General features: G+C 34.9%; 1 protein-coding gene across 2 annotated transcripts in view; it reads left to right on the top strand.

Moving 5' to 3' along the window:
• PTH2R (parathyroid hormone 2 receptor) overlaps nt 1–24,773 on the top strand; it is a gene marked incomplete at both ends in the record, with an annotated part of 104,194 nt that overhangs the window by 54,981 nt on the left and 24,440 nt on the right. For both annotated transcript variants that reach the window (XM_082658552.1, XM_082658551.1), the window contains 5 exons: nt 1,974–2,071; nt 5,360–5,549; nt 6,481–6,634; nt 13,303–13,363; nt 20,481–20,547. In XM_082658552.1, the coding sequence (XP_082514678.1) occupies nt 1,974–2,071; nt 5,360–5,549; nt 6,481–6,634; nt 13,303–13,363; nt 20,481–20,547 (570 nt within the window). The remainder of the gene's footprint in view (nt 1–1,973; nt 2,072–5,359; nt 5,550–6,480; nt 6,635–13,302; nt 13,364–20,480; nt 20,548–24,773) is intronic.

The following is a 24,773-nucleotide window of genomic DNA, read 5'->3' as shown; positions in this document are numbered from 1 at the left end:
TGCCATTTTCTTAGTAATTGATAGAACAATTGGACAAAATCTTCTATAGAATATATTTCAAACAATTTGAATAAATTGACATTTATAGATTAGTATTCACAATAACTGCAAAATTTACATTCTTTTAAAGTACTCACCAAAGTTTTATCAAGACAGAACATATGCTGGGCTATAAAACAAGTTTCAGTAAATCTCAAGATTAAAATCTTATGGAGTATGTTCTCTGACCACAAAAGAATTAATTGAAAATAAATTAAAATATGTATACAATTCATAAATAGTTGGAAATTATGTGACCAATGGCAAAAGTTTGAACTGAATAAATATGAAAGCTCAATATATATAAAAAATTGTGGGAAACAGCAAAAGCAGAGTGTAGAGAAAGATTTATACTTTTCAATGTTTAATTAGAATAGAAGAAAGGTGAAAATTCAATGATCAAATCTTCCACATTAAGCTACATAATGTAATACCGAGAGCCACCACCGAAAGCACTATACAAAAATATAAATCAAAATGGAATTCTACAAAATGTTCAAGTAACCAGGGATGGCAGGAAAAGCAAAACACAGAAATGAAAAACATACAGAAAATAAAAATATAAAATGATGGACTTAGCCTTAACATATCAATATTATATTAAAAGCAAATGGTCTTAATATACCAATTAACAGAGATTGAAAGAGTCTATAAAAAACATGACCCAACTTTGTATGTTATCTACAAAGTTTGAAACTCTTTTCAAATATGGTATATGTAGGTCACATGCATACCATGCAGTACTATGCAGCAATAGAAAAGAACAAACTTGGTATGTGTAACAACTTGAATGCATCTTGAGGTTATTACTCTGAGTGAAAAAAACCAATCTCAAAGATCATGTTCTGTATGATTTCATTTCTATAACATTTATGAAATGACAAAATTATCGAGATAGAAAACAGATTAATGTTTGGCAGGTGATAAGGATGGTGGAGAGGAACAGGGTAGGTATGACTGTAAAGGAAACAGCACAAGGAACATCTTTGTGGTGATGGAATAGTTCTGTATCTTGATTGCAGAGAAGGTTACAAAAATTTTCATATGTAATAAAATGACACAAAACTGTAAACACATGAACTGCACCAATGCCAAATTCCTGGTTTGATATTTTAGTGAACTTATGTAAGATGTAAGCATTGGAGGATACTGCGTGAAGGGTACATAGGACCCTTTTTACTATCTTTTCCACTTCTTTTGAATCTAGAGTTATTTTAAAATACAAAAAAAAAAAAAAGGAATGAACCATTGATTAATGCAACAATATCAGTGAATATCAAAACAGTATATTGACAAAAAGAGTATATACTATATAATTCCAAGAAATATAAGAACAGTTGAGAAATATATGAAGTACATGAACAGATAAAGCCAATTTGTGGTGACAGAAATTGGAACAGTATTTACCTGGGGGTGGGTGGTGGGTGGATTTTTGACTAGCAAGTGGCACAACGAACCTGGTTTGTCAAAACCCATCAAACTGCTCATTTTAAATCTGCACATTTTGTTTCATGTAAACTACAGCTCAATAAAAAAGCTAAAGAAAACTAGAAGTAATATTCCAAAAGTGACATATTTTTTTTACCAGTTTTAAAATAGTCTGTAATATGTGTTTTATTTACTCCAAATATCACATGTTAGATATACAGTTCCAATTAGTTAAAATGAACACTGTAAAAATACATGAAGTAAATTTTGTAACATTGAATTTGGCCTCGCTTAAGCAAGAAGAAATGCCAAATATTTTAATTATATCTTTAACCCTGACTTGAATTTAGGGAGTAAAAGGAAGGCCAGAAAAATAACCTGTATATTATACGAATGTGGTCACACGTTGCCTATCTTTAAAGAGGTTAAAAGCATGATTTTTAAGTTTATCTACATCAAATTATTTGTTCAAACCTGCTTTTCTGATTAAATCTGTTGCCCTCCAGCAAGAATTCTTTGAACGCCTCTATGTCATGTACACTATTGGTTACTCTGTCTCCTTTGGATCTCTGGCTGTGGCTATTCTCATCATTGGTTACTTCAGGTGAGTGATTCCCAGTCACTTTCTCCATGAAAGGGTAGTTCTGTTTCTTATTCATCAAAGACACAGACCTCTCATAATCTGTACCTCCAAATACTTTTCCCAAACACAAGTTTCTGAATTCAGCCTAGTGTAAAATTATTTGACTTTGTAGTGTAAAATTATTTGACTTTGACAATTTATTTTTGATGAAAAATTCAGGGTTCTTCTTTGTTGTTTGTTTGTTTAAAAACTTAAAGCATCAAAGCAGTATGAAACCATTAAGCCAATAGATCTGCATTGTAGTATAGTTTTGCAAAGTGACGTAGACTATTGTCAAGTGAGTTACAAAAATTTTCACTCATGATGTAAAGACTTATTTCACTTTTCCCAAGTGATTTTGGTGCCATAGGGCAGAAATTCATTTTAAATAATCTCTAATTGATTTGATATCATATATAAAGAAATAGTATTTATTGCTTTTGCTGTGGTTTAATTTTTATCCACTTAAACTTTTGTCTAATTCAATTCAACTTAATCTAAGTCAACACAGAATTTTGAAAGCCAATATGGTGATAAAACAGTGAACTACGTGTATAGGCTGATGCTTGCAGCTGATTTATGACACAAATAGCTGAGAAAACAATGAGTTTACAGTTTGAGAAGTGCTATGATTCAGGTGGCTTATAGTGATTTGGGAGGACAGAGGAGGGACAAGAGAGAAGACTTCCCAAATGACACATGAGTATACACAAAATTTAACCAAAAGAGGAAACTGAGGAGAGAGTTCCAAACCTAAGTTTAGATCAAGAAAAAACATGGAATTTCTGAGAATTGAGAATTTTGCTGTAGGCAGGTGATGGACACTGAGGCTAGAGAGGTAAGCAGCCTGGGAAGGTATTGAGACCTGTATATGGAATCTGAACTTCACCCTAAGAGCCAGAGAGGAGCCATGAAGGATTTTAAGCAGAGGAGTGACATGGAACGTGCATTGTAAGGTGGAGTGTGAACTGGTGGTAGGAAGCCCATTTGGAAGATGCTAGTAGAGTCATCAGGACAAGAAGACTGTTGCCTGGCCTAGGGCAGTGGCCTTGGGGATTGGATAGAAATGGACAGTTCTGAGACATATTAAATTAAGATTGTACAACTGAAAAAATTTAGTGCTAAATTATATGCAGGAAAAGAAGGAGTGAGGTTAGATGATACATTAGAAAATGGAAATAGAGGATTTAGAAATTAACAGAAACTATAACTAAAAGAAAAATTTTATATTTTGTTTCCTATTATCTTACAATCCTCTCTTCCTTGAAACTTCTCATACCTATTTCCTAGTTTACTTTTCTCCTCTGATTTATAGCTGTCTAATGTATTATCTGATGTTTTACTTATTTATCTTTTTATTTTTTGTCTCTCCCTCTAGAATGTAAAGCCACACAAGAGTAGGCATTTATTTTTTTCTGTTTGCTCATTGCTGCACTCTCAGTAGTACTTGATATGTCCTGGTGCTCAGTAAATGTTTGTTGAATTAATAAATAATGACTAGTTGTAATATTCCAACCACTTCCAACAGTTTCTCATATAGTAGTGGTATAGTGGTGTAGTTTATATATCCAAAGCATTTGCTTTATTGATTTACTAGTCCATTGGTTCAACAAGCGTTTTTCTCTATCATGTGATAGTCCCTTTTTGGTATTGATGGAGGCCAAGTTAAGATATGTTGAAGACCAGAAAAGTAGTATATACACCATTGAGAGAAACTGACACATTAGATGATTATCAATTAAAATATTATTAGTACTGTAATGCAGGCTTCATAAAGGGCTTTGGGAATACTAAGGAACTAGTCTAAAACTAACAAGATAAGGGAGAGAGATTTCCCAGAACAACTGGTGTGTGAGCTGATACTGAATGATGAGAAGGAATTTGGCACATTCCAAATGATGGGAACAGAATGTACAAAGGTCAGAGGCACAAAGGAGCAGAGTATACACAGGGAATATAGAAGGGTCCCATATGAATGCAGCATTTGATGCCTAGGGAGGAGTGGCCATATGGGAATGGCCAGGGAGAAACTAGATTTTGTAGCATTAGGTTTTACAGGCTTTTGTCAAGGGCTTTGAATTTTGTCTTATAAGGTAGTGTACAGGGAGCCAATGAAGTTTTTAACTAGAAGGGTAACACGATCACATTTGTGGGGTTGTAGAGGGGTTCCTCAAAATAACCTCGTGAAGTTGGCTTGGCAGGGATGATCTCATTTGAGAGACAAGAAACTGAAGCTCAGTGTTCAAAGTCACAAGGTCATAGGTGGTCCAGCTGGAAACAGAACCTTCATCTTCTGACTCGGATCCAGAGTTCATTCCATTACATCAAAGTTAGCTGTGGTTGTTCAAAATAATAGATAGATATTTATGAGAATAAGAGTTACATGAAATTTCAGGAGGATACAAATGACTAAGTAATAATTCCTCAGTTTACATAATAGTTTATCAGAGTATTTAACAGTGGATTCTTTCTATATTATGAAATATAAAAATATATTACTGGATTAAAACATTTCTTCTTTTTCTTCTGGATTAAAACATTTCTTACTTCCTTATACCTGAGTACTTTGTCTTTTCAGGAAGAGACGTAGTATCAGTGTGTTCATTGTACACGGAAGCTCAGCTTTTTTCATAGTCAAGCAATGGTAGAGCTGGGCCTTTTGACCAGATTATACATCCCTTTTCCTGGTGTTTTTGATTTTGTTTTAATCAAACTTAAAAGAAATCTTTTTTTTTTTGGAGTTACCTTTCTGTACTAGTTGATGCTGCTATATCTACTCCTGAGTATGTTACTGACTTAACTTGTGTCTAAGATCCTTTTATAATTCCAAAGCTTTGTATATTAAAGGAAGCTTGTTTTCTCTCTAACATTCCTAGGAAATAAAACTGTGTAATTCTATCAAAATATCTTACTTTTTCATATAGAGAATATATTGAAAATGTGAACATTCCAGTTTTAATAAGGCTTATCCCTGTTCAAGGTGGTTCTCCATCGATTATTTATTACCTTAATATATAGTATAATGTAATGCTATAGTATAATGTAGCATAATATTTAACACTGCATAATCTGGATAACCATGGTAGCTGATCAGGATAAATTTGTAATTAATTCTCAAAAAGCTACATTTTAGTTTTTGACCCCAATTGTTTCTGTCTTTGTTCAGGTTTAGTTCTTCTTTTTTGGGAGGAGTTTGAGCTCATTTATGTATTTTCTTTCTCCATTTCTAATTTTATTCAAATCTAAATACTGAATATTTTCTCTCCATAGACGATTGCATTGTACTAGGAACTATATCCACATGCATTTATTTGTGTCTTTCATGCTGAGAGCTGCGAGCATCTTTGTCAAGGACAGAGTGGTCCATGCTCACATAGGAGTAAAGGAGCTGCAGTCCCTGATAATGCAAGATGACCTACAGAGTTCCGTAGAAGTGCCTCCTGTGGACAAATCACAATATGTAAGTGTTTTCACCATGAGCCCTTGCATGGCTCACCACTTTCAAAAGTAAAAAGCCCACCTGCAAGACCAGGAGCTTGGGATTTAAAAACCCAGGGCATTTAGTTCCTTTATTGTAGCCTCAAAGACTTGTTCCCAAATAAGATTCCATGGTACTTGATTCTGCTCTTAAACGTCCTGTTGTTATTTAGTAAGTAGAATCACCCAATAATTCAGTTAATGAGAAGCATTATCACCATTGAAGCAATATATCTGGAAATTAGGTAGAATAGATTGATTGTATTGATGGTGTGAATTAATGCTGTTGGTATCTTTGCCCTTTGCCCTGTAGATCGTTGTTGTCTCTGCTGATTCTAATTCTGGATTGGCTTTGTGACTTTTTAAATGAACTAGAATGAAGTAGGTGTGATGGTGTGTCAGTTGAGGGTAGACCTCTATGAGTGAGCCTAGCCAAGATTAGCTGAGCTTTGCCCAAATCAGCAGAATCATCTAGCCAATCAATCGATTCATAAGACATATTAAATGTTTATCATTTTAAGCCATTAACTTTTGGGGCATAAAAAAGACCAGAATAAAATAAATTCATGGTAGAATGATGGTTAAGTTTTCCTCTTTATGCTTTTCTTTACTTTCCTAATTTTCTCTGATGATCAGGTATTTTTATAAACAAGAAAACTTAAGGAAAAGTGATTTCTTGTAACCCCTAAAGGAATAAAAATCTTATTTTAAAAATAGAATCAAGCCAGCAGTCTTAGAAATGCTATGTTAAAATAACTTTGTTCTGGTCTCTTTCAAAAGTCTTGGCCTTCCCAGGTATAAGAGATATTAGATTATAAAAAAATAAATGGAGGAACTGCTTTTTAGTGGTCTAATGTTGGAACCGGTACGATTAGGAATTCTAATATGGTGCAATGTTGGTTTATTTGTAACAGATTGGGTGCAAGATTGCTGTTGTGATGTTTATTTACTTCTTGGCTACAAACTACTATTGGATCTTGGTGGAAGGCCTCTATCTGCATAGTTTAATCTTTGTGGCGTTCTTTTCGGACACCAAGTACCTGTGGGGCTTCACCTTGATAGGCTGGGGTAAGGCATTTCTGTCTCCTTTCCTTTTCAACTGGATTATGGGTTGTAGGGCTTTCTGTCTTGCCTGTCATTAGCATTCTTTCTGTCATTTTCCCGAAATAATCCCTCCCTATTCTATCTTTATCCTTTCTTTCTCTTTAATTATTCAGGAAATGTATTAAGATCAAGTCTATAATCCTCCTAGTGGTAACAAACTTTTCACTTTTAACTTAGGGTTAGTGTTCTTAGGCCAGATTCTTGAGAGGATTCTTTGGGGGAAATACCTTGTTAGCCATGCACATTTAGAACTGCTGTGCTCATCGTATCTTATGTCAATATCTTGATTTAACAATAATTTCGTCCTAAAAATTTTGATTTTTGAATTTCTAAGCTATAATGATGCACCTTTGATTTGTAATTCTAGGTCATATGATGAGAATGCCAGAAAGGAATTTATAGGACCATCTTGACTGCATTTAACAATGCAAATTACAAACTAATTACGTGGATGTCTTTTGGAAGGAAATAATTCAAATTACTTGCGGCATAAATAATTTTAAAAAAAGGATATTCAGCTCACATTCCAAAAATGCCTTGTCAGTACTAGAGGGATTACTGAATTAGGCACTAACTTAATGTGATGTGGAGAAAGGATGTTGTTTGTTTGTTATAATTTAAGAAAAATTAAAACTCATACGTGGTTAAAATTAAGAAGTCTCAATATTAACAATTGCTATTTTAATATCCAAATTATGACGTGCTCAGCACAGGGAAAAAAATCAACTAAGTGGCTCAAGATTAAATTTGAAGGTTTTTTCCCCATCAAAATAAGAATTTTTTGGCCTGTTTTGTCTTAATATTGTCTTAACATTTGAAAACATGAAGTAAAGGATATTGAATTTCCTGTTAGTTAATAACCTTTAAGAAGACAAAGGGTCAATTTACTGTCAAGCGTTATTTATTATGAAATAATAATTGTTGTGAATAAAAATTTATGAAAGTGGTTTGTTTTTAGGCTCTCCCTTATCTTTGACTAACAGTTACTAAAATAAAAAAAGATACACTTTATTTGTTTAGGGTACTTTGGAAATTTTCTCAACAGTTTTTGGTAGTTTGCCTTCAAGGCAAAATTATATCTGTGTACCCACATAATTACTAGAAGTTAGTAAAGATGTTGATAGAAAATTCAACAATGAATTTGTCTGAGTTCCATTTTATTTTTTGGTTTTCTATGACATTGGTCACACTGGTAATAAACTTGTTTTTCTTTATTTACATATTGATTTGATAGCAAATTCCCCTGTCAGCTCTTATTTGGGCTGTATCACTCAGTCTGTCGCTCTGTAAAATCAGGAGTTTGCCTCACTGAAACCCAGGAAACTAGTTTTCAAATCTGTCTTTGAAAATGAGAATTAAAAAAACAGTGAGGGTTCCAGTGAGCTTCTATGCAAGTATGAGGTTCTCACCTTCCTTTACAACTTTAATTATTTGTCCACAAAATTTTGTCATAAGAGTGACAATTACAGTAGAGAAGCATCACAACTTGAAATCTTCATTTCACCAAATGGTTTAAGAACATGCATGAAAGCAAGTAGTATCTACATGGAAGATCACGTTACAAAAAGCATCTTACATGCAATATTATGTAATTAACCACAATTAAAACAGTAACAAGTAATATTTACAGAGTTATGGTGCTATAGTTGGTCTGTCTTCTGGCTTCTCTCTTTGCAACTCCAAAAAAATAAATGCTCTAGGCTAGGGCATATATAATTAAAAAATAGTAATATTCTTTTTTTTTTTTTTTTTTTTTTTTTTGCCGTACGCGGGCCTCTCGCTGCTGTGGCCTCTCCCGTTGCGGAGCACAGGCTTCGGACGCGCAGGCTCAGCGGCCATGGCTCATGGGCCCAGCCGCTCCGCGGCATGTGGGATCCTCCCGGACCGGGGCACGAACCCGCATCCCCCGCATCGGCAGGCGGACACCAGGGCAGCCCCCCAAAATAGTAATATTCTTTTAAGAATTTCTCTCTGCTACTGAAGTAAATATCCAAGTCTATTTGATTAATAGACTGTTTTCTCTTATCTCAACACTGAGAGTATGATTTTAGAATATCATTTTTATTTCAGACTCATTTTTCCAACTTTCTATAAGAAAAATAAATATCAAAACATTATAGCTGCTTTGCAGGATCCTTTGCTAGACTAATCCATAGTGAACCCAGTTTCAGACTTTATTCCAGTGATTTATTGGCTTCACTAGAGAAGTGAATTTGCTTGGATTCCTTTGTTGTTCATTTGGACCCAATTATTATAACTTAAAGCTCTCTTCAGCTAGGTAAATACTCAGCACTTTATTACTCACTTTGTAATGATATGTGGAGTTGCATTATTTACATTGATTTTGCTGGTTCTTAATAATAAGTTGGCAGGGAAGGAAATTACCATCTAAAGAGGAACATATGCCATGTCTGCCTTAGTAAATTGAAGGCAGATATTTAAAATGACCTTTTTGTATATCTTTATCACAAAACAAGATGTATAGAGGAGTAAAGGCAAATTCTAATGATGACTATGCTTCTTTTCTTTCAACTAACCATTTTCTTAATTTTTCCTATCCCTGCTCAATTTTCTCATGAATAAGACACTTTATTCTCGGTTCCAACTACATATTTAAAAAATATATTTAATTCTATATTTAAAAGGTCAGTCAAAAGGTAACAAACTTCCAGTTATAAGGTAAATAAGTACTGGGGATATAATATACAACATAATAGGAAAAAAAGTGTCATTCTTGCTTCTTTATCCTTATTGAATGTGGTAATTTACCTCTGTATTAGCAGCCATTCTTAATTTTCACCTGTCAGATGAGATGCCAGAATGTATGTATTATCATATAAAAACACCTATCCTGGTTATACCACGTAGTCACATCCCTGTTGCCAAGCTTTCTTGTAGAATATTTTCATATTTTGTATTATCTTAAAATAATCAGGAGAAAAATAATCAGAAAACACTTCCGGTTTTATTATCTCTGTATAAAATTATTTCAATCCAGCAAACGTTTTTTGATCATCCATTTGGCAGCATATATAATTGAAATACAAGGTATATGTTAAAGTCCCAGCACACAAGAAGCATGGAGTCTGACCCTTTAGGTTATTTTATTTTTTGTAGGCCTATTCTCATCATATGTATTATATTCAAAATATTTAATTTATAAAATCTGTTCTTCATAAAATTATTTATGATAGTCAATATGACACCTTTATACAATTAAAAATCTTTGTTGTTTGCTTTAAGCTGAATTTAAAAATCTAGAAAAACTGTTTCTCCCTTGCCCTATGATTTTTAATGTCACTATTAATTCTACCTTAAAGTTATCTTAAAGTTAAAATTATATTTAACCATTAGAGTCAATAAGAGATCTATATTTTGGCCCTACTTTATGAAAGATAAGGAATTTGGTTCTCCCTGCTTATTACTTTTTCCAGACCTTCAAGATGTAATTTTGGGTTTTACTTCTTATCATTAAAAAATTCTACAGATTATTATCTGTTTAAAAGAAAATAAATTATAGTCAAATTTATATTTGTAACCATTATGTAGATTTATCTCTGTGGGTTCACCCGGTTTCAAGATTCCACCTCCTCTCCACCAATTGATCTTCTACAGTTTCTGCCCACTGGCAATATTTAATTCAGTAAACATTTTCTTTTCTATTGTAGCTCTTCTGTTTTAGATTGGTCCTTTTTCATAATGCCTTACTCTTCTTCTAGAGCAGATTTTAGACTATGAATTAGATATATTTTTTAAAGATTTCTTTTGTTTACTGTAGTAATTCCATCTCAGGGGAGGGTAACTCTTCTGAAGTTTCATAAATAGACACTCACCTTTGTAACAATGGAAAACTTTAAAGGCTCTGCAGTTTTCCTTACAGAGAGGAAAGACTCATTCAGTATTGGCCTTAGAGTCCTATGAGACTTGAGAACAATTCTATCAAAATTATATAGACGAATTTCTAGGTTCCTCAAAGAATGAATCAGCAAGTGATAGATACTAAATTCTAGCATCCTGCACTGAGTAGAGAGGGAACTGAATACATAGTTTGGAGCTTCATGTCTGACCAGTCAACATAGACTGGATTCCCAGGGGAATCAAGGTTTCTGGTAAGACATTGTATGTCTGTAGCAAATCTGGGAATCCCCATGTCATGATGGGTTTCTAATTTTTAGGGTTAACTCTACACTTTATGATCAAGCTATGACTTTGCAATGCCACAGTAGCATTTCAGGAGGATGGTAAGGCTGAGGTTGGGTTCTATGAAGACTCTGAAGTGTCCAAAACAAGATAAAATTACATGGGCCAATATGGCAAGACCCTTTTACCCCACTTTGGCTTCAAGGCATCTCTGGCTTATGCAGTGGGCTGCAGAATAAGTTTTGATTTGAAGAAAGTGTTTAATTGCTAAAGTTTTTTTGACTACTATTAGTCCAAACCTTCATTTTAAGGGAGAATAGTAATGAAGCCACACCAAAGCTCGAGTCTACTTATTCTGAGACCAGAGATTGCCTCCCTCTCAGAATCACTTATTTATACTGATGTATTTTATGAAAATAACTCCGCTCTTAAGATAAATGCAAATATAGAATAACATTCCAATTTACATTAAATTTACTTAAAGTAACACTTAAATTGAAAATAACGTCTAGATTTCAAAGATTTTTCCCTTTGTTTATATGTTCTTAATTACATAATAATGTGATACTAAGATTGGTGACCAAAAATTCTTAGAAAGCCTCAAGGTGGTTTCTATTCTTTATTCCTCTATGGTTGTCTCTGTGCTCATCTTGTGAATGAGGGTCTTCCAAGAGGATGAGAAAAGCAATTTCATTAAGACATGGTGTCTGATATAAAGTATTTGCTATAATTATCATTTAAGACACAATTCCAAATCCAGCACCATTAATCAATGTTCTATATATAGAACATCATTCAGGAAATTGCCTGATCAGGAGATTGTAAAGGAAGCAGAAGATGAAGACCTGCAAATGAGTAAATGTGAACATTTTGATCAAAGGCAGACATTTTTTAAAGATAACCAAGGCAGTAGAACAGCAAAGGGATCCATGTCAGACCTTTTTGAACCATTCTGTCAGAAGGAGCCATGCTCTCTCCATTACATAGTTATCATTCTTGTTTTTTCTTCATAGCGCTAATTGATAACTGAAGTTGTGTTATTAATTTTGCCTCCCATACCAGGATATAAGTTTCAGGAAAATGGAGATATTGTTTATTCTGTTCTTTTTTTTAATCTTCTGAGACTATAACAGTCCTTAACAAATGAAAAGGCATTTAATAAGTGCTTAGTGGATATATGTTTATACAGATGGATGGATAGGTGGACTAGATAGATAGATAGAATAGCAAGCTGAACCTAAGAATTAAACAGAATTGGGTAGATCTCTTTTGACAAAAATTTCCTAGAACATAGAATTCGAGCAGAATTTTTTAAAAAGGAGTTATATAAAAACAATAAATAAAATTGGAATATAGAGTCATAAAATTAAATAGCCACACAGGCAGGCTGAGGTTAAATTCAATTAGATCACTAAGGAGAACAAAGAAATTCCCTTTTGTGGGATATCACCTTATTTTAATTTTTTTTTCATCTGAATCTATTTTTATGTTTACATTTTTGCTTAGAAAATATATCTGAAAATTTAAAAATGTGTTTTTTAAAAGGTAAAGAATATTGTGTTAAAAAAATGTTCTGAGTTCAATTTTTTTTCTCTCTTTGTAAAGTGCTTCCTATGGTTTCTCTTCCTTTTTTTAAAACTTCTTTCTAAAAGGCCACATAATGAAGAGTTATCCATTAAATCCTTTGATCTTCTATTGCAGTGCTGCATAAAAGTTATGGTTTGTGATTTTTTGTGATGTCAGAGTCCAGGTATAGCGTGAACTGAGCAGTCAACCTTTACTGGGGGCAAAGGACTCATGGAAAGTCAGTATAATAGAGTTGATGTTGCAAGCTCATAGGTGTTTATTGTTTATGAAGGACAAATATGTCATGCTCAAATCATCAAACTAATATAGCACCACCCTTTGCTAAGCTTTCAGTGCCTGCAAATGCTTCTGTCTGGAGCCGATACGAACAAAAAAAGAAGGGCTAAACTGATCAAAACTTCCTAATTTTTGTAACTTGCAGTATAGCCTCTCTATGCCTTCAACTTTTAGAATGAGAAAATTTGAGTATTTTAGAACAACAGCCTTCCTGCCACTTCTCATGAGTCCCTCTTGTTGCTTCACTCCTCTTGGAAAGCATGTGGCTTTCGGCATTTCAAGAGGCAAAGTTGGATGCACCGACCACCGCCTGCCTTTGACCCCGGGAACTTCAGTCCCCTCCATACATGGCTTAACCTTACACCCTTCAAAGGAAAATAGAGCCAGTCTTCATCTTCAGACTTTTGAGAACGAATAACATAAGTGTACCACTACCTTCTCAAACGGACAAGATGAAAATTAAGTGGACTTTTCATATTCACATAGCAACATTTTTCATGCCTGTGTTTCTCTCTCACCTTTTAATAGTATATTTTTATGTGATGAATATAAGAAAAAATCCCTTAATCTCAAAAGAAATATGGTCTCTGAATCCTTTTCTGATTGTCTGAATCCTTTTCTGATTGCAGGGTTCCCAGCGGCATTTGTTACAGCCTGGGCTGTGGCACGAGCAACTCTGGCTGATGCAAGGTGAGTGGAAACAAGAAGAGGTAAAGCAAGAGCCTGGGATTTTCTCAAGACTTGCTGCTGTTCTTGATGACATTGCCCTTTAGGGACGTTATGTGGGAAATTACCTTGTAGCCTCTGATACATTACCAGCAAGCTATCCATCCCAGAGTCATGGGACAGAAAGACTCACAGACCCGATTAGGATGGTCATAAACTCCATGGTTTATGAAATCAATTTGAAACATACAGTGAGAAGCAAAGGGAAAGAGATGGGTAAGTTAACACACTTAGGATACCATGCACACAGAAAGGACTGCACTACCTGAGTCCTGGGATAGGCAGTGCTCACATCTCCTCTCGGTCTCTCTCTCACTCTCTCTGCCACATCAGCCTTCCCCACTGATGGTGTGGTTATGAGGACCAGAAATGTGGTTGCAACAAGGGGACCCACAGACAGAAGGTGCCTTGGGCCGGAGACACACACTTGCTGTCTCAGAGAGATATAAGGGCGAGTTCACCTGGCCATGGCTCTAGCTTGCCACTTAGCCTGCTGAGCAGCTCTGGGTTTTTTTTGCATTCTTTGGGCAAAGGATATGTGGCCATGGGTTCCACCAATCAGTGGCTGAATTAAGACATCAAGACTATCAAGTACTTCCTGCATATTTGGGGATACTTTGTGCCTCTTATATATTTAGCGCATCGTGAATATTTAGTGCTCAGTTGCCCCAGATGTTTAGTACCTGTGCTTAACATGCATGTGCTCTACATTTAATGCAAACTGTAGGTTTAATCCACCCCATTTGTTCTCTTGTCTTCTATAGCGTAATTAAATATTCTTAAATGATAAAACAAATGCACATTAGAAGTGGAATCCATCCTAGGGAATCACTAGCCCCCCAGTTGTCTGTTTCTCTTTGGATGCTACATGATGAATGGAGACTGAAACATTCATTTTTTCATATTATTTCTGTTTTTAGTAATGGTGAGTCAAAGAAAGAAAAGGAGAACATGGAGAAGCATTCAGTGCCTGCTCTTTGCTTTCATGGTCAAACTTATTGCTTGGAATGAATTGTGTCTCCCCAAAATTCATATGTGGGAAGCCCTAATCCCCAGTGTGACTGTATTTGGAGATACGGCCCTTAAGGAGGTAATTAAGGTTAAATGAAATCCTAAGGGTATGGCCCTGATATGATAGGATTAGTGTCTTCATGAGAAGAGACGCGAGGGAGCTCCTTCTCTCTGTGTCTGCACATGAAGTAAAGGTTTTATGAGTACACAGCAAGATGACAGTGCCTTGCATTTTGACCTCAGACTTTAGCCTCCAACTGTGAGAAAATAAATGTCTGCTGTTTAAGCCCTCAGTCTATACTACATCGTTATGGCAGCCCGAGCAGACTAATACACTTATGATACATGAAAAGGCGATTTAAGAGAGACACTTTTAACTTATAGATGTAGTAATGCTGAGCATTCTTCCCTGTTAACAGAATACAGTTTAATATCCACAGATCGTGTACATTTCCTGACAGCAACTCCTTTTTGTTTGCTTCTTTCTTTCACTGAGCCCATACCTTTGTTTTGAGTCACTGAGTATTTCCTTCAGAAGCATTTTGTCAGTTGTGCAGTGAAAAAAATGCCACATTATGTGAGCACCTGAATTCTACAAAGAACTACCACTGTTCCACAAATCTGAAGTCTACAGATCATTATCTTTAGGTGCAGCCTTGCTCCAGAACTCCCCATTCATCAGCTTTCCCTCAGTTCTAGAACTTAACTGGCTTTGCTCTTTTTTTTTTAACATCGTTATTGGAGTATAATTGCTTTACAATGGTGTGTTAGTTTCTGCTTTATAACAAAGTGAATCAGCTGTACACATGCATATATCCCCATATCTCTTCCCTCTTGCGTCTCCCTCCCTCCCACCCTCCCTATCCCACCCCTCTAGGTGGTCACAAAGCACCTAGCTGATCTCCCTGTGCTATGTGGCTGCTTCGCACTAGCTAGCTATTTTACATTTGGTAGTATATATAAGTCCATGCCACTCTCTCACTTCATCCCAGCTTACCCTTCCCCCTCCCCATGTCCTCAAGTTCATTCACTATGTCTGAGTCTTTATTCCTGTCCTGCCTCTAGGTTCTTCATAACCATTTTTTTTTAAGATTCCATATATATGTGTTAGCATATGGTATTTGTTTTTCTCTTTCTGACTTACTTCACTCTGTATGATAGTCTCTAGGTCCATCCACCTCACTACAAATAACTCAATTTCGTTTCTTTTTATGGCTGAGTAATATTCCATTGTATATATGTGCCACATCTCCTTTATCCATTCATCTGTCGATGGACACTTAGGTTGCAGCTTTGCATTATTTTTACTGAGCTGAACTTTGGGTTCACTCACCCGATGAGCAGCAAAGCGAATCTACTGACACTGGATTGTAGTGAGGAAAAGTACAGCTTTTATTTGCAGGACGCAAAGCAAGGAGAATGGGCAACTAATGCTCAAAAGACCTTAACTCCCTGTTGCTTTGGAGCAAGGATTTTTAAAGGCAACATTAGGAGTGAGAGTCATAGGTGCATGGTTAGCTCATGGACATTCTTCTGACTGGTTGGTGGTGAAGTAACCAGGTGATGTTTTAGGAATCTTAATCATCAGTTTTCTGGTTCCAACCAGTCCAGGGTCTACATGCTTGTGGTCAGCATGTAGTCAACATCCTCCACAGGGTAGGGGTCTTAGTTTCTGCAGAACAATGCAAGATATGCATCAGATTGTTACCTGTATCCCTTCAGGAGGAACTAGGAGTCCTGTGACTCTGCTCTTCAAGCTATTATTACTTTTCTTGCTTGACTGCTTTTCCTTTGTTTCTGCATTTTCTCACTTCACTAATTAGTAACTGTTTGAGTCTGCTCTTTGGAACTTGGGGAAACCCTTGGAGACTAGAGCTTTTTTCTACAAACAAGAAGTGGGGACACAGAGGGGCTTGTACCCAGTAGGGTCCCGCAGGGTTTTATTTTTACTTACTTTATCTCTTTATGCCATTTGGATTTGTTGACAATTGGGGGTTAACGTTATCTACATTGTTATCATTATTGTTACATTTACACAGCGATATTGGAAATCTCAAAGAAAACTTGCAGCATTGCTGTTTGATTTCTTAGAGGAGGGAGGGAGGTTGAGTCAGTAAAGAGGTGCTAAATAATGCTAAATAATTTTACCCTGAGATGTGTAACCAAATCACTTAGATTTGGAATTTTAGAGAAGGTAGAACGGAAGGCATTGTTTGGTCCAATCCCCACATTTGAGAGATGCATAGAATGAGACCCAGAGATATCAGGTTACATCTCCAAAGCCTACAGCTAGCCTGGAGCAATTTTGACGCATTCATCCATTCAACAGCTATTCTAGGCCTTGAGCAAGGAAAGAAAGCAAATATATTCATAGTACATTTTATATTGAATTAATTAGTTTTCTTAGTTATCTTGCATTTTTAAAAAAATCATAAACTAGATATTAAGTCATTAATAATCATAAGTCTTTTTGCTGAAAAAATAAGAAATACATGTTTATCATTTTTGAGGAAAAATCCATTAGGTACGTAATACTTTGAAAAATACAGCTGATACTAAATATTGCTCTAAACCAGATGTATTAATGTAAAAATATTAAATATAAGTTAGATCATGTGACTCTTTTGCATAAAATATTTATTCCTACCTTACTTAGAATAAAATCTTGAATTCTATAGTGCCCTGATCTGAGTGCGATAATTGGGTTAAGGGGTCATTTTATATTTATTTTGCATAGAAAATAAAACTGTATTACCACATTCATGGCATGATTTTATAATTGCCAGATTTGATTTTTCATGAAATTCAGCTTGTCTAAGTTAAAAAGTTTTTGTGGGTTTTCTTGAGTGTCATCATCTGACCTATGTATAGTGCCATGTCACAAAGTTCAAGTGGAGAGAGCAGACTTGGAGCATCTCCAAAGGACAGATGGGGCCCCTGCTCATGTCTCTTATAGTTGCGATTTATCTTTTTCTGATCTGGCCTTTCAAAGCTAGAACTCTGATTTTCTCTGTATCTTGGACATTTAGAGATGAGCAGATAAGACCCAGTTTTAGAAGGTACTCTAAACTCTATAGAATATACAAAAGAAGTCTCTTCCAGTTCTAAAATTCTATCAAAGTGTTATTTGACTAAGGTAGGGTAAGATAGTTGGGTAGTTTAGATGGGACAAATGATTTAAAAAGTGAATAATTTTGTTTTTCTTTTTACTTACAAAAGCAAAAGCACCTTACAAGATACCTTATTACCTTTTCCCTGCTCATTCAAAGGAGATAAGAGATGCCAGCAGGAACCTTAGGGCTTGCAATTGAAAGAACCAAGAAAAGATACACTCCATCATTCCTAGGAAATCTGCATGGCTCTCAGGGAACTTCACTTCCTCTACTCTTATCAGAGTGTGAGTTGTGGAGACAATGCAGTATTCAATCAATATAATTCCCTGGATCCCTCTGGTGGAACAATGCATTTCCTGTTTCCAGTCCTGGCTGCAGGAAATCCTACTTTCTAGTCTGTCAGCATACCATTCAGCATACAGACTACTGTGTTTCATGCTCTACCATTCAGAACTACGTTTTTATCGACATTTAGTCCTGCATTTCCTAGAGTGTTAAAATTTATTTTAAAAAATTCTGGACAGAGGGTAGTTTCTCAGCCATGTTAACAAACACGGTGTGAGCTGGGACATTGAACAATTAATGAAAAATAAGGATTAATAGCATTTTCTTTAAAATATCTGAAACCTCAGTTGCCTCTTATCAAAGGGCAAATTTGAAACTTTGACATTGAAAATGATCAGAGTCAAGTTTTTCCTGTATTTAGAAGTAGCTGCTGGTTTGACCTTCTTCCAGATAAAAGTATTTTGTAGAGCTGAAATTGTGTAATTGAATTCCAGTGTGTTAGGAGACACCACGATGAAATGTCATTGAAGCAAAGAGGGAAGATTATGAAGATATTACCAGATGTCAAAGCTGAAAAGAGAATTTATGAAATCCAAATTTATGAAATCCAGAATTTAGTGAATCAATGTTCAATTTATATTCTCACAATATGTACCACTTTCCTTACAGTGGGAAGCCTTTTTAGCGTAGTGTGATAGATGTTTTGCACGACTCTAACACTTTTATCTTTCTTGTCTGGCTGAACAATGTGGAAAATAGATGCATACAAATAATATGGGCAATGTTCAATAATGTGTAAACAAGTAAGGTGTATGCAAGTATGAAATGTCCCTGTGTTTGATTTCCATTCTTATTCAGTCTTCAAGCCCATTGACTTTGCAGATTTCAGTGTGGCTGGACCAGAATTACACTTTGGTCTAGGGGTCTGTTTGATTTAACTGTGGTACCTCTTTCCAATGGAATGCTGGGCTACTAAGCTCTTCTTGGTACTGATATGGAAAGAAATTAAAAATATACTATTAAAAGGAAAGGGCAAATTACAGAAGAGAGTGTACATTGCATTTTTGTAAGATGGGGAAAATAAGATTATAATATTTGTATGTGTTTGTATATGCATAAAGAAATACTGAAAGCATATACAATAAAGTAATAAAAGATGTTATCTGTAAGGAGAAAGGTGAGGTCAGAGGTATACAGGAACATGGGGAGGACTGAGATGTCTCAATGTCTATCTTTTTATATAGTTTGTTTTTTGAAATGAGAATGTATTGCCTATGTACAAAATTATATTTAAAAAATATGTTGTTATTACATGTGTACTGAAAATGTTTTACCTTCAAGGAATAGTTGAAATAGCTTTTTATTATCCATAATTTGTTCATTAATTTAAAAGTAACTTTCTTAATGTTTATTATCCAGAATTTAAAAATTATCATTATATCATTAAAATTTCTTTATAAAATTTCATTTACTGTTGCCACAATCAATGCTAGGTTTTGTCTAAGGAGAAAGAAACTGAAGGCTTTTATTTATGTATCTTTAATTTAAAAAAACCATTTAAAGTGCTACATTAAAGTTTCAAGTGGAACTAGTTTTTCTCAACTCTGTTCCATTTATTCTAGTGTAAGACCTTTACCACAAACCAGATTGGGTGAGGTTGGGTCTAACTTACTTTGAATTCAATTCGATTCAACAAATGTTTATTGACCTCCTACATGCTATGTACCGTTCTAGGCACTTGTAACAGAAAACAAAACCAACAATGATCCCTGCCTATGTAAACTTAAATTCTAGTTGGAGTGAGCAGGAAGCAGAAAATAAATATAACAAATAAGTAAATCAAATAGTGTTTTTATTAAGTACTGTTAAAAACTAACTTTTTAAAATAGAAGATAAAATCATGGTCTAATGCAAATATAAAATGAGCACCTATCAAGATTTTTTAACTCACTAAGTAATGAGGAAACCAGTAAGATGTTGTAACTTGTTCAAAGGAGAAATAAAAGAATTACATGTTTATATCTAGTAATATGTACACTGAAATAATTTTACAAATAAATGTAAAAACTGGTCAATATTCACAGATCACTGAGCAATTACATTCCACCAAACACAGCTAATTTTCCTTTCTATGGACAAAAATCATTTGCATTCAGTTTTCTTCTACATTCCTATCAACAAGAGTCATTTGCATGATTGTCAGTTTTCTGTTGCATTTCTGTGGATAAGAATGTACTAATGTCAATGTTCTACAACCAAGGGGGTAAATTCTGAAAGTGAGAGGACTTTCTCTATCAACAAGGTTTAATTGTTATGGATCTTTCCAGTGATAACAAAAATAAAGAATCAGTGGTACCACATTTAGAAGACTAATTTTTTTGTGGCTCTAGAAACATAGTTTTGACTCTTTCATAAAAATAATAAACCACTATTTATAATACTTTACTTATCCCCAAGGAGTAGCTAATAGTATGGAAACCAGGACTGTTATACTTTTTTTTTTTTTTTTTTTTTTTTACTGTTTTGGGTGTTTTAGGAGATTTTTTTTTTCCCTGTCTACTTGTTTCTTAATCAAAAACCTGGGTCTGGAATTTTTGGTAAAACAAAATGTTACCTCTCACTGCTTATTTGCTTTGCTGATTCTTTAATGGAAGTTCTTTTTCATGTCTCAGATGCTGGGAACTTAGTGCTGGAGACATCAAGTGGATTTATCAAGCCCCAATCTTAGCAGCTATCGGGGTAAGTTTAAAAACCTGTATAGTTTAAATAAAGAAGAAAAAGATGCATAATTAAACTACTGCTAAAACCCAGAGAAAGTTTGTCTGTCACTTTGTTTCCTAAACCTCACATTACAGCAATAGCTGTTGGGAAAGTCTGGATTGGGGATCAGACCCTTATTCATGGCTGACACTGCAATCCATGAAGAAAGCGCATACCCTCCCTTTAATCTGCCAACATGTAGGGAAAATTCCGGGACTTCAAAATATCTATGAGCATTTATAGGTTCAAGCAGTTGGGGCGGTCCTTAAACTCTTCCCCCTTTTCAGCCATTATTTTATAAAGTTCTGACCACCTGATCACCTGGTAATAGGTAGGAGGAGGGGGCAAAGATGTAATAGCAAGAGAAGAGAGGAATTATCGAGAGAGAAAAATGATAGTGTGATTTATTATAAAACATTGCCTAAAGCTTTTATTTCACATACTTTCCCCAAGGAGTTAAGAGGATTCCATACTCTTTTGGACTGTCTAGTCCAAAAAAGACTAGAGTTGGCAGTCGTATTGCGTGGGACTTATCTGCCTGTATATTATGTCTGTGTTACAAAAGAAAACAAAATCACACACTTTGTGTCTAACAAAACTCACCAAAATGCTCAATATTCTGTAATAACCTAAATGGGAAAAGAATTTGAAAAAGAACAGATACGTGTATATGTATAACTGAATCACTTTCCTCTGCACCTGAAACTAACAACATTGTTAATCAACTATGCTCCAATTTAAAATAAAAATTAAAAAAAAAAAAGAAATGTTTACTCTTGACCTTTCCTGAAGAGTTTATGGTATTAGCTTCTCTGTGGTTTGATGAAGAAATTATACCACCTTGTGTTTTCCTGGTTTTCTTGTATTAACCCAAGATTATATACATCTTTAAAAAAGGACTGATGTCCCAATATTAAATGTTAAATAATTTGAAAGTAATATAGCAGCCTGATTTTTTCTGTCTATTTTTTAATTGAAATATAGTTGATTTACAATGTTATGTTAGTTTCAGGTGTACAGCAAAGTGATTCAGTAATACATATCTATTTATATCTATCTATCTAGCTATCTATTCTTTTTCAGATTCTTTCCATTATAGTTTATTACAAGATATTGAATATAGTCCCCTGTGCTATACAGTAGGTCCTTGTTGTTTATCCATTATATATATAGTAGTGTGTATATGTTAATCCCAAACTCCTAATTTATGCCCCCCCAACCTTTCCCTTTTGGTAACCATAAGTTTGTTTCTATGCCTGTGAGTCTATTTCAGTTTTGTAAATATTTTCATTTGTATCATTTTTTTAGATTCCACGTATCAGTGATATCCTATGATACTTGTCTTTCTCTGTCTGACTTACTTCACTTAGTATGACAATCTCTAGGTCCATCCATATTGCTGCAAATGGCATTATTTCATTCTTTTTTATGGCTGGATAGTATTCCATTGTGTGTGTGTGTATACATATATATACACATATATGTATACACACACACATATATATATATGTGTGTATATATATATATATATATATATATACACACACACCACATCTTCTTTATCTATTCATCTATTGATGGACATTTAGGTTGCTTCCATGTCTTGGCTGTTGTAAATAGTAGCAGCCTGATTTTTAACCAATTTTTTCAGTCTTTCTTTGTTCTCCAGTTTCCTACTTTTCTCATTTTGTTTTCTTTTGGACAAGGTGTGTCAGCATGTTGGCATGATGGATCCAGAAGGACAGCCATTAATGTGGTTGAGGTTTTGTAAGATCTATCCAGATAGTCAGGTAAAAGCTTATTTATCTCATAGGAAAAATGCAGATAGCAAGGTAGAAGAGATTGAAGAGGAATCTTCACTTCAGAAGCTCATTGATGTAAATATTTAGAGGGGAAAATAAAGTATAGAAGTTTTAGAGAAGCCAGTTTGTACCCTTGCTACAGCAGCCTGTTATCAAATTAGACCCAATTCTAAGTCTTAGGGGAAGCTCAAAAATGGATTGTGGAAATGAACATATCTACAAAACAAAAACAGACTCACAAATATACAGAACAGACTTGTGGTTGCCAAGGGGGAGGGTGTGGGGGAGGGAAGGATTGGGAGTTTGGGATTAACAGATGCAAACTATTGTATATAGGATGGATAAACAACAAGGTGCCTACTGTATAGCCCAGGGAACTATATTCAACATCTTATGATAAACCATAATGGATAAGAATATGAAAAAGAAGATATATGTATAACTGAGTCACGTTGCTATACAGCAGAAATTAACACAACGTTGTAAATCAACTATACTTCAATAAAATTTAAAAAAATGGATTGTGGATAAATGAATGAATGAATGACTTCAGTTTAGAAACTCATATTAATTTTAATGAAGTGCTGCTGTATTAATGTAGTGATAAACCATCCCATCAAACCTAGTGATAAACTAGATCCCTGAGAGATTATCAATAAACTTAAAGAAGATAATTAACTTTATAAATTAACTGGGGTTTACTACTCTGATTTCCCTTTTATGCCCTGATATGCTAACCTTATCTGCATTTCCAGGCCTTTAACTTTCCTTTCTCTCTCTTCCTCCTTTATTATGTTTGCTCCTCCATCTCTTACTACCATCTTTTTAAAGGGATAACCCATGTCTTAATACTTTTTGTGTCTTCAGTACCTTGTACTTGAATTGATAAATAAGAGGTAATTAAATATTATAAAAATGAGGCAAATTTAAGAACATTAAGTTTGTGTTTTCTTTTGATGAAAAGGAAGGGCTTATTAAAATCTAAGGGATCCTTGTAAAATTATTAGGAATTGAAGCAAAGAACAGTGGAGAAAAAAGTAAATCATAGGACATTTTCCACTGAAATAGTTGAATTTTATCCAAAGCTTTGTTGTTTATTTACAGATCTTAGTTACTCACATCAGCAGTGTGGATGAGAAGTTTATTTGCTGAGGTTTCTAAATTGCAATGTGAAACAGTACAGTTAGGTGATTATAGAGGTTCTGAAAGATTCACCATTTATGAAAGAGAACCAGAAATGATGGTACACTCAATACATTTTGAAGGAAACTTAGGTGGGATGCCATTTTCGTCTTCTAGGACTAATATTATGAGCAATGCAAAGCAAGAATTCTTAAATATTTTCCCAATATCATAACATCCATTTAATCTCAAAAATCAGAGAAGAGATTCAAGAGCACCTTTCTGTTCACTTAAAGTTACCTTTTTGTTTCTTTATTACAATTCAGGGTTATCTCAGTTCCTTTTAAGGTTTCCTCACTTTACTGTGGAAACAGCCTGTATGGGAAGAGATGCACCTGGAGCCCTGGTCTCAGCACCTGGAGTGTAGTACTCCTTCCTCTGAGCTCTTCTGTGTCCTGAAGCCAGGAAGAATGATGCTAATAATAACAACATACACAGCAAAGTGCTTACCACCATTGGGCACTGTTTTAAACACTTCATTTACATTGATTGATCTAATCCTCCCAATAACTCTAAATGAGGAAACTGCCCAAGGTCACTCAGCTAGTAAGTGGTGGAGCTCAGATTCTAATTTCAGGGTCAATGTCCCTACCTAGTGAGCTCACAGTAAATAATGTGAGCTCTTATAATAAAAAGCTTACATCCCGCACTTATAATAAAAGCCAACATCCCTGATAGTCCAGAGGAGACCCTGTCACTCATGCCTGCACCCCTTTATGCTCTCTGCCTTAGCCTCGTTGTTTCCCTTTCGGTTCCTTGAACTTGTCCATGTCTGCCCCTCTCAAGACTATTCTTCATTTTGCCCTGTACCCCTGGAAGGCTGGGATATGCTTCCTTCTACTCCTCACTTTAAATGTCACTTCTTCATTGTGGCTTCCTTGTTGCCCCCAGTCAAAATTAGGTCACCTATTATAATCTGCAGAGCACGGTGAGGTTTTTATTTCTCAAGATCATCATCAAGTATAATGCTTCTGATTGTTTGTTGAATGTCCATCTTGCCCACTAAACTGAAAGGCTTTTGTGAACAAGAACCATATTTTTCTCAACTTCTATATTCTAATGCCTTGTAATTTTCCTGGCACAGAGTGGACACTCAATAAACACTTGCTGAAAAAATAAAACATGCATACAAAGTAAATATTCTGGGACACGGTAAGAGGGAAGAAGTGAACTAAGAGCAGAAAGCCAGTATAATTACAGAACTTTTGAGTCCATTTTACC

This window comes from Grampus griseus (assembly GCF_964374135.1).
Source record: "Grampus griseus genome assembly, chromosome: 7".
Taxonomy (NCBI): Eukaryota; Metazoa; Chordata; class Mammalia; order Artiodactyla; family Delphinidae; genus Grampus; species Grampus griseus.
This window is presented reverse-complemented; position numbering and strand designations above follow the sequence as displayed.